The following is an 18,106-nucleotide window of genomic DNA, read 5'->3' as shown; positions in this document are numbered from 1 at the left end:
TATTTTTTATGAAAACTCCCCTTAGAACTGACACTATCATATCACAGCACTCATGGGCAACAAAATCTGTGTTGACTGATACTAAAGACTGAATACATGTATTCCCCCCAAATTTATATGCTGAAACTCTATCCCAAATGTGATGTTATTTGAAGGTGGGGACTTTGAGGAGTGGTTACATCATGAGGGTGGAGCCCTCCTGAATGAGATTAGTGCCCTTTTAAAAGAGTCCCCTCTCCACTTCCACCAGGCAAGGAGATGGTAGTCCAGCTATTAACCAGGCCTTGGGGCCCCAAGAGACAACAGTCTCCTAGCACTTGAAACTGTGAGAAATAAATGACTATTGTTTAAGCCACCTGGCCTGCGGTATTCTTGTTACAACAGCTCAAATGGATTAAGACAACTGGTATCAGAGGGCATCATTAAATTTATATGTTATATAAATTCACAAAACTACATTTCAATGAGCTGCCATACTGCTGAACTTCAGGCAGTTCAATTAGGCAATAATCTGTGACTCTTGACAGATTCACATACCTTCGCCATCTTCGACCTCTCTGTTTAATACCACAGCAGAGGAGTCTCCATTAATGACATCCAGGAAGAAGTCTGCAGGGTTATTATAGGGCTCACAGTGGTGACCTACAGAAGAAGGCAACCCAGGCAAACAAGAAAAACAATATATATGTTTAAAAAAAAAAAAAAGCTGCAACTTGGACTAATGCTCCTTAAAACAAGGCAATGGCAGCTAAGGCACGGCAGGATCGTATTTGGGAGAAGCCAAGAGTATGTTCGCTCTCTGGGATCAGCTAGTGACTACCTCAATGCCAGTACCCACTTTAGCAATGACTGCTTCTCCACCTACTGAATTCAGGTCCAAATTATTACCCCCTGTGCTGCTATAGTTCCAGCAAAGAGAACAAGTCACCAGAGCAGCGCTCTCAAGAGGACGTGCCCAGCATGGCACACCTGAACGCTTTACCTTCGCTTCTTGTGCCTGTTCTTCTGAGCTCCACTTGGCCTATAGTCTTCTCTCAGATTCATCTCCCCTACAATCCCCAACGCAAGTATCCTTGATTTTACAAAGTAACAGAGATTGTACAAGAACAATTTTTAAAAGATAGCTAGGGAATATTTAAAACTATAGTTAGGGTCATAGAGCATCATCTATAATAATATCAAATATCTCTAAAATGAAGCAGACTGCATGAGTCATAAAAGCTTGGCCTGCATTGCTCAGTGGTTGAGCATCGACATATGAACCAGGAGGTCATGGTTTGATTCCTGGTCAGGGCATAGGCTTGGGTTTCAGGCTCAACCCCCCAGTTGTGGGGCAGCCGATCAATGATTCTTTCTCATCATTGATGTTTTTATATTCTCCCTGGAGGCAGCTGATCAATTTTTCTCTCTCATCAGTGTTTCTAACTCTCTATCCCTCTCCCTTCCTCCTCTCTGAAGTCAATAAAAATATATTTTAAAAAATAAAATAATAATAATAATTATACCTTGTCATCTGAAATAGAACCAGGCAACCCAGAACTGTCAGAAATATTGGTCCATTAAAGTAAGATTCAGAAGTAGTCATTCTATTGACTGGTAAGTCACTCATATCCACTCAAGGACTAAATCTTCAATCAAATATTACTACAAAATTAAGTAGCATCTCCATAAATCCTCATAGAGGCAGACCAACATCCCATGCAGGGGCAAAAATGATACAGCTTGATCTATTATATATATGGTTAAGAAGACAAATGATTTGGGGGGAAAGGGCGGTATTAGGCCTTTCCAAAAATGTTCAGTTAGACTAATAACTGATTATGAGGCTAACATATTAAACTGTTAGGAAATGGGCACTAGAGCTGGTAAGCAGAACACTATAGTGTTCAGTAGAAGTAGTCCTACACATACACAAAGTATGCATGCATATTCAAACAGACAAAAAAGAGACCTTAATGAAGACAAATTCTAGCACCAAACTGACCAAAGATGGTCTGGAGTGGTGGAAACCATGTTCTCTCTACTCAAAGATCAAGCAGCACTCTGACCACCTCCCCGCTCTCTTTCAGGATTCTATTAAGGAAGGATCTCACTGCATGAAAAGGTGACCATACCAACTGATGCAAAGTATCCCAGGGCCTCCTGAGCAGGCCCATGGAACATCATTTTTCCTGAGGCCAATAAGGTGAGGCTATCAAACAACTTGAAGATGGAGTAACGAGGCTGATGAATGGAGAAGATGATGGTTCGTCCATGTTTAGACATCCTAAGGTAAAAGTGAGAAAATAATGAGTCATTCAACATCTGGATCAAAAAAAAGTTTATTCCTACCTTTAGCTAATTTCTTCCTGGTTCAACTTGATTTTCTCTTACTAACATCATATCTCATATTCTCTCTGATAGTTAAGGGATCTATATTCAACCCTGTTATGAAAGACTGAACTTTCCTTTTTTTTCCTTTCTTTTTTTTTTTTTTTTTGGCTATGTACATAGGGTGCTTTATTCTCCAGAGCGATACATGCTACAGTGGGTTGGGCTTGCACCGATGTCCCCAAATGTACAGAATGGAGTAAAGTGGGTCTCTGACAAGTCTGATTTGCCTTGATGTGGAAAGGCAGAGGGGGAGGAAGGAACCAGGGATGTGTTCAGTCCTGTGCTGGTTCCAGTCTGGACTGCAGGGTCTAGGCAGCGTCCCAGGTGGTCACTTCCAGGAAGGGGATGCTGCCGGGCTTGGAGGGTCTTCTGTTCCATGTCTTCTCCTGGGCGTCTGTATCTCCCCATCCCGGGCAGTTGCTCCTGGTGCAGGCAGGGTTAATCCAGCCATCCTCCATTTCACCAGCTCTACATGTTCTGGGTTCATGGGACTAGAGCTGCGGTCGCTCAGTGCTGTAGCTCCCTCATCTCCCTTACTTTCTAATGATGGGTCTGGCAAATAAAGCCCCAGGGCTTGTATCTGATCCCAGATATCAGCAACTACATCTTCTCTATCCCCTGCTGGTGCCAGCGCCACCTCCTCTGGTTCAGGATCTTGGTTTAGGGGCTGGTAGGAGTAGCCAGTTGGGCCAGTCCTGGTTTCTTCCGGCTTTTCCTCAGGCTCCTCACTGCTCCAAACTCCAGTGCTTTCTGTAGGGCCCTGGCGTGGCCCTAGTTCCTCAGTCTGTTTAGGGAAGACATGCTCAGGGCTCGGGGTCTCCCCCTAGAACTACTGCGGCCACCCAGGCAGGGTCCACTCAGAGTCCACAACCAAAGCCCCACCTTCACTCAAGACTAAAGTTTCTTAAAGTGTGTCCCATGAATGGTCTAGAATCCACTAGAGCATTAAAACTACAGATTCCTGGACAGTCTTCCCAGACCTATTGGGTCTATGAAATCCATATTTTTAACAAGCACCCAGGTAACTTGTAAGTATGTTCAAGTATGACAGCTTATTATGGACTAAATATTAAAACAATGGTTGTATGTCCTTGTTTCTATAGAAATTGGTGTTCATTCTTCTGTCCTAATAGTAAAATTAACATTACTGAAGATTTACTATATCTTTTTAAATATTTATAGATAACCTCATCTGAACTTTCACAATATTGTTATGAGACAATAAGGCAGTACTGATAGTACCAATAGTCTTATAACCTTCCTTTTACAGATAAAGTCTAGAGGGTTAAGCAACTGGCCCAAGGTGTCACAATTGATAAGGGGCAGGGCTGGGATTTGTTGGCCCATGGCCAAAACATTGCTAAACAACCTTTACACAGGATTTATTACTTATGTGTCAAAGAAACAAAGGCCAAAAGTACTATTCAAAAACTATCATAAGTAAAAGTATTTTTAATAGAACTAGAGGCCCGGTACACGAAATTCATACGTGGGTATAGCCCCTAGGTCTTGCTGAGATCAGGGCCATCTTCCCCGGCTGCCAGAAGCCAGCCTGACCCCCTCACTTACCCCCAGTTCCCTGTTTGCCATCGCGAAATCAGAGCATACTGGCGGGGAGGAGGGACCGAGAGGTTGGCCATTCCTGCCCACTTACTGGCCCTGCCCCCACCATGGGTCGCCCTCTGTATGTGGGGTGACCAGCAAGGTGGGAGCCTTAGCCTGGTGCCACACACCCCCTGCCACTACCCACCCCTGGTTCCCCGTTCGCCATTGGGCGATGGCAGCCTGCCAGCCAGGGGAAGGGACAGAGAGGTTGTCAGTGCACCTCATAGTAACTGGTTGAGTGGTCATTCTGGTCATTCTGCCATTAGGTTCAATTTGCATATGACCCTTTTATTATATAGGATCATTTCAATTGAAACATTTTCTAAGTACCTACTATATGCTAGCACGTGTACAAGTTTGTTCTGTCTCAAAAAGGATCAGGTCAGTAAATCAATCTTATGTCATTCTCAATAATCCCACCCCATGTCCACTTCATGAGCCAATCCTGTTGGTTCTATCTTGAAAATAAACCCAGAATCCACACACTTCTTAACACCTCACCCCTACCATCCTAGTCAAATATCCTAGTCAAGGCCACAGCTCGCCTCAGGGCCACTGGCTGTTCCCTCCAATGAGAACTTTCTTCATCAGATCTCCAGATCTCACTCACAGCTCACATGGTACATCAGTGAGGTCTTCCCTGACCATCCTGCTATGTAATATGGCACCTCCCTCCTCCGCCATATCAGCCTTCCCTATCTATATTCTTACCCTGCTTCATTTTTCTTGAAACACTTATATTTGCTAATTGACTGTTCCCCTCCAACAAAGAAGGGAGAAATGTTTGTGTGTTGTGCTCATTGCTGATTCCCCTGCACCAAGATTCATACCTGGTACATAGCAGGGCATCAGATGTTGGATGAATGTGAGAACGATGTTCCCTTAGCGCTTACCTCTTCAGGAGCAAAAGGACAGCATTAGCTGTGCTTGAGTCTAGGCCAGTTGTGGGCTCATCCAGGAACAAGATGGATGGATCAGTAATAAGCTCCATTCCAATACTAGTCCTTTTTCTTTCTCCTCCAGACACACCACGAGTGAACTGAGTTCCAACCTAACACACAAATGTTATCATTATTAACAGAAACAACCACAGGCACTATTGTTTGTTGAGCTGCTAACAAGTGCCAACCCTATAAGAGGCACTCTGTCTGGTGTCCTCATATATTCTAAACTGCAAGTAAATGAGTATCTTGGAGAAGAGGTAGGTTTCTCTTTAATTAGACAAGTAAACTGAGGTGCAGGTCAAAGCAGGTTCCTGGCTAAGCCAGATAAGAAACCTATGCTTTCAACAGTTCTATATGTTCCCTTTCAAGTCCAATATTTAGTTTTAAGATCAGAAGTTAGAATTTAAAGACATGGCCCTGACATAATGAAAGCACAATCCACAAAGGATGATAAAGATAGGAGATGAATAGGTGACAGCATCTATAATATATTAGTCTCCTTACACCCCTCCCTTTCTCCCCCACCAAAAGAAGTCCTCCATCGGACTAAAAAACTAGGCCTTGGCAGGTAATGTGGATGGTCACTTTCTATCACCCACATTAGCACCTCTAAAATCACCATAAGGCCTCCCAAATTGACCCTATCTATACTCTAACACACCACATCATTCCTGACTCATTCTTTCAGACAAATTCAGAGGCAGAATATTCTACAGGTGACTGGCGCAATCTTTTCAACTAGTAAGTGTCACTGTGTGTGGTAGAGGAGCAGGAAGGGCTGGGTGAGGCAGGAGGTGGGAAACAACTCTTATAGTAAAAGTCTCCAAAGAGATAATAATCACATGCTACTCATGCCCTTGATTAGATCCTATTAAAAATTGAGCTATAAAATACATTTAAAAATAACTGGAAAAATATGGGATCTACATAGTTGATATTAAGATTTTAATTATGTTAGTTGATAATGGTATTGCAGTAACACAGGCAAATGTCCTTTTTTAAAAAGACGCATATGCCAGAGCCGGTTTAGCTCAGTGGATAAAGCTTCGGCCTGCGGGCTCAAGGGTCCCGGGTTCGATTCCGGTCAAGGGCATGTACCTTGGTTGCGGGCACATCCCCAGTGGGGGGTGTGCAGGAGGCAGCTGATCCATGCTTCTCTCTCATGGATGCTTCTGGCTCTCTATCCCTCTCCCTTCCTCTCTGTAAGAAATCAGTAAAATATATTTTTTAAAAAAAAAAAAAGCATAGCCTGGCCAGAGGGGCTCAGCTGGTTGGAGCGCAGTCCTGTGCACCAAAGCAATGCAAGTTTGAATCCAGTCAGGGCACGTACTGAAGGCAACCCATCAATGTTTTCTCTCACATTGATGTTTCTCTCTCTCTCTCTCTCTCTCTCTTTCTCTCTCTCCCTCCCTCCCTCCCTCCTTCCCTCCCTCCCTACTTCTCTCTCTCTAAGTATGTCCTTGGGTGAGGATTAAAAATAAATAAGTAAATAAATAGAGCATAGTAAGAACTCAGGGGTGAAATGTGACATTTATAACTGTCTTTAAAATATTTCAGAAATAAAAAACTAAACCCATTCCTGAAAAAAGATGTTAACAACTGGGAAATCCAGTATATTAATTACACTGCAATCATGTCATAACTATAGCAATCAGACTATTCTCTCTACATTTCTGTTGTGTTTAAAATTTCATAAAAATTGAAACATCTTTATGTATTATTTCAGTCAATTTGATAAATTTATTCTAAGGGAGAGAACAACTGCTTTCAACTTATTTTGCCTAGAAATCCTGGAGGAAGAGAAGAAGAATATCTAAAAACAAAACAAACAAAACAAAACAAATAAAAAAACAAAGGGTGGAGGAAGAGAAAACAAAACAATGAAAGTTAGTGAACAGACACTGAATGAGACGGGACTTACACAGTTAGTGAGGGGGAGGAGCAAGCACTGCCATCACAGGGAAGGGACATGTAGTCTTTGCAAGAACACTTTTACCTACCAGCCCACAGGGCCATACTTCCCTCCAGGACTCAATCATTTTTAAATTTCTTTTTCCTGGTTAATATCCACCTTCATATTATGTAACGAGTCACTTTTCTCATCATTACAGAAAGCAGCCACTTTTAACCGCACACATTATAGAAACTTCTGAATAAGAGTAACACTACCCACACAGGGGAGGTCCTACTTGCTGGCAATGACCCCATCAGTTGTGTCCTCATTACCTTGGAATCTGCCACTTTAGCCAAACCTAACTCTTGAATGACCATGTTTATCCGTTCATTTTTTTCATGATTCTTCATAGTTGATGGAAGACGAAGAGCTGCTGAGAACTGTAAATTTTCTCTCACTGTCAGAGTTCCCATCACAACATCATCCTGAAGGCAAAACAAGACATATCAGGTCTTTTCTACTACCATCAGTCTTCAGTATATACAACTTAATCCACAAGAATAACATGCCTGCGGGAAAGTTCTAGCCAATGACAAACTTGTAATTACACAAATTATACCAATAACTCCATATTCAGATAGCTGCAACCCTGATGGAATAATTCTCATTCCCTTTCTGTACACCCGAATAGAACAGAGGTAATTATGATTACTACTAGCAGACATTTCCAGACTGCTTTATAGAAGGCTTTGACAAAATATATTTCTAAGTTAGGACAGGGAGAGAGGGGAAGGTAGGGAAAAAAGTAAAACGGTAGAGTCTTTTGGGAATATGACAACTAGAATTGATATGATTGAACTTATAGGTGTCATATTCTAGATTCTCCTTGCCTTTTCATTTAACATTATTTTATAGATTACGGGAGATTACATATAGCTGGAATAAATAAAGTTGGTTCTATGCTCATATTGTGTAGCCAGTGGGAAGCACACTGAGCAGTGGGACCAGGAGACCTGGCCAAGGCACTTGTCCAGACAGAAGAAATCGAAAAGGGAAATCTACGAATACTTACTTGTACCACATAACCTGAGTTGCATTTGAAATTGGCAGTTTGAGGTGCTCCATTTATCAAAACATCTCCAGATAATCCCAGTGGGTCTTTCCTTGCAGCTAAGATATCTAACAACCTATAAAAGGACATGTATGGTGAGTTTTTCTCTCCAATTCAGTCTATATCTCTCAGCTACTCTGAATGCAAATTCCACTCAAGTTAGAAAATGAACTGATCAAGAAGGTCTAGGGTTCAACTATAATTATATAATTTTTAAATTCTCAACTTCCTTTTGTCTACTCTATGCTACAATAAAGCCCCAAACCATGAAAACAATGCACTGTTGGCTGATCCAGCACAGACCTCCCCAACAGCCCTCCAAGTTGCCTGACCTTTGGGTCCCAACACAGGCAATGTGCTCCTTTAGCTGAGATGTAAGTCTTCACTTATGCCCTTGGCTCCATCTCTTCACTTTTAAGTCATCCCCTTCCTTTTCCTCCTCATTAGCTCACATCATAGATGACAGCTGTATGCCATCAGCTATCACATCCTGTGAGTAAAGCTGCCCTACTAAGACTTCCTGCTCCTCAGGATAGAACCACAACTGGCACAGCTGCATGTGAGCCACAGTGCCTAGACCCAGACTAGACATGCAGCAAATATTCAATTAATACCTGCCCTCGTAAAAGTGATCTGTAAAAGCACATTAAAAATGCAAAGGAAACGCTTACTGATACTCTGTTATACTCACGAAGATTTGCCTCCACCTGTGGGTCCCAGAATGGCGTTGAGGCCAGGTCTCATGATCCCACTGCAAATGCAGAAACAGACTGATTTACTGGTTCACTTTAAAACTAGTTCTAAAAATTTATAGTCCGCATTAAATATACTCAATGAAAGGTGATGAAATCAAACAGGAAACAAGCACAAACAAACTTATAAAGGAAAAGGAAACCAAACTATCAATTAATAGAAGTCTAGTACACAAAGGATGTCATCACTAGTCAGCATCTGTAGGAAAAATGGCTCAGGTCCCTCTAAATTCCTTTACTTATTCTCTAAACTATATACACATTTTGGAAAAGGACACGCAAATGTTCACATTTCCTTGAAATAAAAGATTCTGGTAAAACATCTGTTACGCTTACTTCTCTTAACACAATGTAAAGTACATCACGGGTCTTGAGTAGTGTTAGGTGATAATTATTTGCTACCTATTCAACTTCTACATGGATTTCTAGAACCACCAGTATTAATGCTCTCACTGCTCAAATCTAGTCAAATAAAGAAACAACATAACTGAAGTAGAAATTTAATGGCTAGAAAAAGCACATCAGATGTTAAAAAGAAAACCTTACCAGGTTTTAATGCTCACAAAATTCAGTAGGGGGTGTGCAGGAGGCAGTCAATCAATTGTTCTCTCTCATTATTGATGTTTCTATCTCTCCCTCTCCCTTCCTCTCTGAAATCAATAAAAACGTATTAGCCCTAACCGGTTTGGCTCAGTGGATAGAGCATCAGCCTGCGGACTGAAAGGTCCCAGGTTCGATTCTGATCAAGAGCATGTACCTTGGTTGCGGGCAAAATCCCCAGTAGCGGGTGTGCAGGAGGCAGCTGATCGATGTTTCTCTCCCATCAATGTTTCTAACTCTCTATCCCTCTCCCTTCCTCTCTGTAAAAAAATCAATAAAATATATTTTAAAAATCTATGCCCAATGTCTGTGGCATTGGTAGGTAAATCATAATTTACTCCCCAGAGAATCCAGGATCTATTCCAGTGGAAGGTGCAAACAGAAGGCTATTTCATGCCCAGACAGTGACTTTCACAGGGCAAACACTATGATGTACAGCTGTCGTGAGTGATAGACATCACAGTGCAGCTGTGCTCAGTGCGCCAATCCAGGAGGATCTCAGCACTGCCTGCCTGTTGTGTCAGAACTGTCATGAGTGTAAAATGCCTGGTGGGTGCTAGGGTGCAATTTACCTTCTATTTTGCTCCTTAACTGAGGGGCCTCTCACTGAAACATTGGACAAATGCAATGAGTTAGGTAAAGCAGACATAAGCTCTAAAACAGAAAAATATCTTATTCTTTAAGTGACCTTTCCCCCCTGATGTAATAAGACATGCTAATGGTTGGGTGAACTTTTTTTTTTTTAAATATATTTTATTGATTTTTTACAGAGAGGAAGGGAGAGAGATAGAGAGTTAGAAACATCGATGAGAGAGAAACATCGATCAGCTGCCTCCTACACGCCCCCCACTGGGGATGTGCCCGCAACCAAGGTACATGCCCTTGACCGGAATCGAACCTGGGACCTTTCAGTCCGCAGGCCGACGCTCTATCCACTGAGCCAAACCGGTTCTGGCATGGGTGAACTTTTAAGATGCATTTATCTATAGTTCTTCACGTACCTTCTGCATTGACAGCTACCTACAAACTGTTTCTAAAGTGACGAGAGATAAGCTTGTTATGCATTAAGACTTCCTTCCTTGCCAGAAAACCTTTCCAGGCTTTAAAAATCTCTACTCAAATAAAAACCAAGCAATCCTAAATGATTAACCCAAAAATGAATGTGAACGTTCTCAGACAAAGAATTTTACAGGTACCTGAGTTGGCTTCCTTTGGCACTAAACCCTAGCATTCTAGAAAACAAAGGACAATCCTAGCTGCAAGAGTCCCAGTTTGGAACAGTGGCTAATTCTCCCTCCATTCACTCAACACAATTATTCAGTGTCTATGTGTGTACAAGACACTCAGCATAAAAGTTCTAGCCAGCCCTGGCTGGTGTGGCTCAGTTGGTTGGGCACATCCCATGCACCAAAAGGTTACTTGTTCGATTTCCAGTCAGGGCACATGCTGGGATGCAGGCTCGATCCATGGTAGAGGACATTGGGGAGGCAGCTGATTGATGTTTTACTCTCATGTCAATATTTCTCTCTCTTCCTCTCTCTCTAAAAATCAATAAACATAAAAAAAAAAGTTCTAGCCTTCTTGGATTCTACATCCTAGTCCAGGGATCAGCAAACTACAGGTGGTCGCGTTTTCTGCTTTCAAAAACAGTGTTAGTGGAACAGAGCCGCACTCACCCATTTATGTCTACGGCTGCTTTCCTGCTACAGTGACAGAGATGAGTAGTTACAACACATAGGCGTGACCCATCACAATGAAAATATTCACTATCATAAAATGTTTGCTGACCTGTTCTAGTCTTTAGTATGCAATTCCCTTGTTGCCCCACCCCACCCCACCCCACCCGCCTTCAAAGCCTATTCCCCACCCTTCTTTATTGATTTATATAGCATTTATGTGCCTGAAAGTCTCCCTCACTATATTGTAAAACTTTGCAACAAGAACACTGTCATTCTTTTTCATCACCATCCCATAATATGCAGGGAATACTGAATACAAGAAATGAAACCTAGCTACAGGATTCCTGTCATATCTATTGCATCTTAGTGAATAATGATAAATCTCATTTAATAGGTGAGAAGTCAATGCCATTCCCAGAGCTTGGAGCATTGTCCCTCCCTACCCTGCCCCACACACATACACACACACACACACACACACACACACACACTCACTCACATACAATCTTTACTTTCTCTCTCCCCACGGCCCTGGCCCTCCAATTTAGGGTGGTAGCTTCCATGTCTCTTAATCCCTGTATCACAGCAGAGCAACACAGTGAAGTACTTTAGTTGCCCGAATCCCCATTGGACTAGAGGTTGCAGAGAACAGAGAACATACCTCTGTCACTAGAATCTTGCACAATATCAGACCTCTAACAGATGTTAAAAATTAGTTGAATAAATGAAAAAATAAACTGATGAACAAAATAGATTCAGAGACACGGAAGCATAGAACAGAACAGGGAATCTCAGAGAGAAGGCAGGAGAGGGGGGAAGTGATCAACCAAAGACCTTGCATGCATGTATGCATAAGCCATCAACACAGACAACGGGGTGGTGAAGCTAGAAGGGAACATATGCAATACTTTCAACAATAAAGATTAAAAAATCAATTGAGTAAATGAGTCTTTGAATTTTTAGAATTAATTACTTACAGGAAAAACCAAATGTTTAAAAAAAACACAATAAGAAGTATAAAAAAAACTTATGCAAAACAGGCATACTGACTGGAAAGAAAACTTAGATACATTCACTATTCTATCATGTTCACATAATGTATCAGTCGTTTCTATTAGACATAACCTCCCCTCTTAGTGCAAAAGTGATGGAAGTGCTGGGTGGAGGAGCAGCAATGGCCAGCACCCAAGATCATAGGCTGCAAAGGGAGGTGGGAGGAAGAGAGAGGACAGCTGGAGGGTGGGGAGATTGCTTATATTAAGGAACTAGGAAATTAACTGAACCCTGGCCAGTATGGTTCAGTTGGTTGGAGCATTGTCCTGGGCATCAAAAGGTTGCCAGTTCGATACCCAGTCAGGACATATATGGGAGGCAACTGATTGATATCTCTCTCCTAGATTGATGTGTTGTTGTTTTTTTCTCTATCTCTAAAAAAATCAACTGAGCAAATCATTTAGGATATTAGGATAGTGAGAGTCAGATTTTTCACTTTTTGAGAAGATGTTTTACAAACATGGAAATGTGGAAATAACTCTGGGATATTAGATCAGAATTGGAGGTCATGGGTTTTGATCTATATACACAGACAGATATAAAAAGGTTTAGATGTATCTATGTACACATACATATGTTTCCTAGGTCTGTCCACTGAGAAGGCCTAGGAGCTTTGCCATCCCAATACCAATGAACACTCCAAACACCCAGATCTCAGTTAGTAAATGCAAAACTTCATAAAAAGGAACCAGGTGGGGTAAGTTCAGTGAGTCTGGAACTTCTTATTGTGCCAACAAAATACTCAAAGAAAAGAATGTGTCAAAAGAATGAATTAAAAAAATAAAACACAGAACCTACCTTGAAAGGTCTCCCACTGATCAAATCAGAAACAATAACAGTATCAAGATTAACGATGATAACATATTATTATTGGATAGGACTGAATATAACATGAATCCATGAGTCTATACTAAAATAAATAAATGAACGAAGAGCTGAAGAACAAAGCGTTACCCTTTTAGTGGAATGCAAACTAATCCACACAGAACAGCAAGATGAAAATAGAAAATCACCCTGTGGTAACTGTCACAGTGATAGTTATTGCTCATTCAGGCCAGAGACATCAATAGGGCTGAAGCTGGTGAGTTCAGGTTTCACGAAAAATAGGGTTTTGGAATAATGTCAGGGTAACATTAATTAATTAATTAATCAATTTCCTTTCCATGTGCACACCCCTGCATTAGTCCCTGGACTACCTGCGTTAGTCCCTGCACCAGAGAGATTAATTAATTTCCTTTCCATGTGCACACCCCTCAACATATTTATTAATGACATAGGGGAAAATGGTGACATTGTGGTGAAAGCTGGCAGATACCAACATGACCAGGTGATCAAGATTAACATCAGCCTTGGCCCGGTGGCTCAGGTGGTTGGAGTGCAGTCCCAAACATCAAAAGGTTTCTGGTTTGATTCCTGGTCAGGGTACATACCTAAGTTGCAGGTTTGAGCTCTGGTCGGGGCGCATACAGGAGGCAATGGATCGATGTTTCTCTCTCTCTCCCTTTCTCTCTGTCTAAAAGTCAATATAAGCATACCTTCAGGTGAGGATTAATTTAAAAAGATTAAATCACCTGGAGAGAGAGACGGGAAAATACCAGGTTGGATGAGACTGAGGAGACATGATGTGATGGTCAGTCAACTATGTGAAGAGCATGGTGGCCAACAGCCCCTAAGGACCCACCACTGCAGCTATTATGAGGTTTAGCAACCACTCAGACAATGACTGAGAGGTTACATAGGAGAGGGTCCTCATCTCTGAAAAACAGAACTGGAGGAGTTAGGAATAATAGAGCAGGGTACAAACAGCTCTCAAATGCTTCAGAACAATGCCAATGACAATGAGTTATCTAATATATAAAATGACTAGCAAATTGTGGTGAAATGTTAACAGGTGGGGAATCTGGCTAAAAGGGTTATGTTCCCACAATGGTTAAGTTTGAAATTATTTCACAATAAATTATTAATTTTTAAAATCTCCCAATAGTATAATGAATTTCCTTGGAGATTATATGATATGAACATCTATTGGAATGGATTTTTTTCCCCCATAGATCTTCAGCATTGATGAGAAAAAGCCCAAATGCTAGGTATGGACACAAACTAAACATAACAGAATGATTTTTGATGAGGTAGTAAAATCTCATCTTTTGGAATTCTCATTGTCAGATTTTATCTTCTTTCCTGTGCAGAGGACATCAGGTTCTGGCTACTTAGTTCTAAAAGTGAAGTTATAAACTGTCCAAAGGAAAAACAAATATCTAGCTTCTCATCAGTTTTTTTAGAATATTATTACTATTGTGAATGGTGGTGGTGCTACCAAAAGAAAGTAAAAAATAAGATAAATGAGAACAACCTTTCTCCCATCTCAGTAGCTCTGTTTAGTTGAAACCCCAGCAGATAAGAGAAAAATTAGAAACACAACATTGAATAAAAGAGATGACCTTTCTCACGGATGCCTAAACCAGAAATATGAGTAAGCAAGACAATGCTGATGCCCTATGAGACTTATCAGGGCAGTCACTTCTGAAGGTATATAAATGTCCAATCCCTAGGTTGTACCCCTGAAACTAAGATAATATTGTATGTAAACAGTAATCAAAACATAAAAAATTATCTACATAGATATAAAAGGCTAAGGGACTGTCCAACCAGCCAATACCTATGACATGCACTGACCACTAGGGGGCAGACGCTCAAGGCAGGAGCTGCCAAGCTGTGGTCACTTGGCCGCAGTGGTTCTCAGGTGATGCACTCCAGAACCAGAGAGGAGGGAGCCCGATTCCTCACAATTCCTCTTGCACTCCAGGGCCTCTTGGGGGATGTCAGACAGCCAGTTTTGGCCTGATCCCCAGAGGCCAGGATGAGGGACCCCACCTGCCAGAGGAACCCTGCTCACTCCACAGATGCTTTTTGAGCCGCAGTGCCAGCCCAGGTGCAGCCGGCTGACGAGGGACCACGGGAGGTTGGCTCCAGGGCATGTCTGGCCCATCTTGCCCAGTCTCGCTCTACTGACCACCACTTGGGACCACCTGCATTAGTCCCTGGACTACCTGCGTTAGTCCCTGCACCAGAGGGATTAATTAATTTCCTTTCCATGTGCAGGAATCCATGCACTGGGCCACTAGTACATACCTAAAAGTAGATTTGACTTGAGTTTTTATGAACATAACAATGCACATAAAGATAACTCATGCATTGCAGATTGCATACCATTGAACCATAAAAACATTATGAAGTCTTAAACATATGACAATTTTAGGGTATTTAGCTATTAATCTACTAGCTTTAAACCATAAGCAAGATAAATGTATACCAGGAGGCAACAGATTTCTTCCTTCCTTCCTTCCTTCCTTCCTTCCTTCCTTCCTTCCTTCCTTCCTTCCTTTCTCTCTCTCTCTCTCTCTCTCTCTCTCTCTCTCTCTCTCTCTCTCTCTCCTCCCCCCCTCTTTCTCTCTCTCTCTCCCCCTCCTTCCCTCCCTCCTTTCCTCTCTCTCTCCAATCAATGAACATGTCCTCGGGTTCAGGTGAGGATTTAAAAACAAAAAACAAGGTGAGTCACTTCTATCTAGGCATGTAGTAAAAGATAAAAGCTTTGTGACTACCTACCTCTCCTTATTTTCCTGTTCAGAGTTTCTTAACCAATACAACAAAGCAACAAGGAAGCAGGCATGACAGTATGTGCTGCTGCATGAAGAAAGTTCTATCAACTCCACACAGCCCCTACCTCACCACCACCCAACCAATCCCAGGTCCCTGTTCTTTCTTCCTCAACCACATGCAAAATGTTTCTCCCCTTCTTGTCATGTCCTAGCCTCCTGGGAGCAGTGGCTGTACTAACAGAAAAGACCACAATCCCATAGAACGCATCAGGAAAACATGAGAAGCATCTGATTCTACACAGGTTGGAGGCCATACCTGGCCCAAGGGCTCTTATACCACTCCCCCAGTCTCAGAGAGCTGGAAAAGTGCGTGTTTTATCCAGGAATAATCATTTCCCCCATCAAACAAACACACTAACTAAACAAAACACACAGGCCATGGTGTCCGAGAAACCTAGATGCAGCCCCCACTCCACAGAGAGGAAGAATCAGGCTCAATGCTCTAGAAATCAGAAAAACACGAACAATCCTCATGGCTGGCACCTGTGAAAGAATAGAGACATGCGGTCCCAAGGAGGTTCCTTTCTCCGTTCCCTCCTCACTCTGCCACCACATGATAAATTCATTCATGGAAGAAGAGAATGAAAATCACAGTATTACACTGATTTGGACCCTAAATTCTATCATGCTGGACCTCCACTGCATAACTTAAGCTAAACTAGAGTTTTCTTGTATTTAAGTAGTTTCTGCCTATCTGTATAATGCGGGAAAGCATTAGGTAAATTGTTATAGATGATAAATGACTGTATGGACAGGCCACTCATTTAAAACAAGTCTATTTGAAAACCATAGTACTTTCACAATATGTTATCTTTCAAATTCCTGACTCTTGCTTCTAGAACATAAAGGACATAAAGGGCATAAGTACCTGAAGTGTCTGGCTCATAAACCACAGTGACAGACCTTTTCTTTCACAGATTAGAATACTGAAGACAGAGATTACAATTCTATCCCCACAGTCGGGAAGTTGTAAGTCACACAGCCAGGCCTCTTCCCACTAAACCACGAGGCTTACCCAGGAAAAGCTAAATGGCACATTAATTATTCAGTTTCTCAAACAAAAGTTGATGCACATGATACGACCACTTTAAAAACAGTTTGGTTATTCCTTTAAAAATTGAACATACATATACCTCACATGCGATCCAACCATTTTATTCGCAGTTGAGGAAAACAAATGAAAGCCTGTGTCTATGTGTCTATGAGGGACATACATACAAATGTCCACAGCACCTGTGCTTGCATTGGGCTAAACCTGCGGAGCTCACTGCTGTCGATAAAGCTGTATAAACAAAAGTTCATGCACATACTTGATATTCGTCAGTATTTCTTTCTCAACTGTTTTTCGATGACATAGAAATCCACTCTGCACTTTCACTCGATAGCAGATGTTATGGAAACTTAACACGGCTCCTTCGGAAAATGTCTTCTGGTCATTGGGGACGGTCCCCGGGAGGCCATCGGCGTTTGTTTGTGACATTGGGATAAAAACTTGGTCATTTCCGGAAGACATCTGGAGAGCGTCTGCCTTTCTATAGAGAGAAAAGCAACAGTAAGTTTATAGTCTGTCTTGTTACAAACTTCCAGTTATAAAAGAAATAAGTCCTGGGGATGTCATGTGCAGCAGGGTAAGTAGAGTTAATAATACTGTATTATATGTTTGACAGTGCTCGGCATGAGAAAAGAAAAACAACTTGTAACTACGAGGTGATGGATATTAACTAGACTTATTGTGGTGATCATTTCACAATACATATAATTATTGGCTCAGTATGTTGTACACCTGAAATTAATGTTCTATGATAATTAAATCTTAATTAAAAATAATAGAAATCCAAGTTTTTAAAAAATAATACAAAATATCTCTTTAGTCATTTTTATAGTGATTGTATGTATAAGTAAAAATATTTTAGATATACTGAATTCAATAAGAGATATTACTAACATTAATCATTGTTAATTAACATTAACAATAAGAGATATTATTAACATTAGTTATAATTAACGTTATCATTAACAAGTCCATTTTAAACTGCACTGCAAAAATAGATCCATTTCTGATGAGCAACCCATATCACTGTGATAAGAACAATCTTAGAACCATATTAGGGAGGCAGACACAACTATGAATGCATACACTGCAATTAGATTCAATTAAATACCTAATCTATCTATAATAATAAAAGGGTAATATGCTAATTAGACTGGACGTCATTTTGGACATTTTTCCTGATGAAGCTAGGGCCAGAGGGAAGCCAGCCCAGGTCCTCAGTGCCTGTGGGCGGCTGGAGGAGGGAAGCCCGGGTCCTGGGTGCCAGAGGGAAGCCGGTGCCGGCAGCCGGGGGAAGGAAGGAAGGCCTACTCTTGCACGAATTTTCATGCATCGGGCCTCTAGTGTGTGTGTGTGTGTGTGTGTGTATGTGTGTAAAGACTAAT

The 18,106-nt window shown here is 41.5% G+C and overlaps 1 protein-coding gene across 1 annotated transcript in view; it reads right to left on the bottom strand.

Annotated features, from left to right (window-relative positions):
* Window positions 1–513: 513 nt before the first annotated feature.
* LOC107182522 (ATP-binding cassette sub-family G member 2-like) overlaps window positions 514–18,106 on the bottom strand; it is a 27,334-nt gene continuing 9,741 nt past the window's right edge. The window contains exons 2-8 of the mRNA XM_015561526.1: window positions 16,981–17,202; window positions 8,619–8,678; window positions 7,889–8,003; window positions 7,149–7,301; window positions 4,872–5,029; window positions 2,115–2,266; window positions 514–642 (exon numbers count right to left, since the gene is read on the bottom strand). Coding sequence (XP_015417012.1) covers window positions 530–642; window positions 2,115–2,266; window positions 4,872–5,029; window positions 7,149–7,301; window positions 7,889–8,003; window positions 8,619–8,678; window positions 16,981–17,183 — 954 coding nt within the window. The 5' untranslated portion in view covers window positions 17,184–17,202 and the 3' untranslated portion in view covers window positions 514–529. The remainder of the gene's footprint in view (window positions 643–2,114; window positions 2,267–4,871; window positions 5,030–7,148; window positions 7,302–7,888; window positions 8,004–8,618; window positions 8,679–16,980; window positions 17,203–18,106) is intronic.

Source organism: Myotis davidii, unplaced genomic scaffold (genome assembly GCF_000327345.1).
Source record: "Myotis davidii unplaced genomic scaffold, ASM32734v1 scaffold356, whole genome shotgun sequence".
NCBI classification, from domain to species: domain Eukaryota; kingdom Metazoa; phylum Chordata; class Mammalia; order Chiroptera; family Vespertilionidae; genus Myotis; species Myotis davidii.
This window is presented reverse-complemented; position numbering and strand designations above follow the sequence as displayed.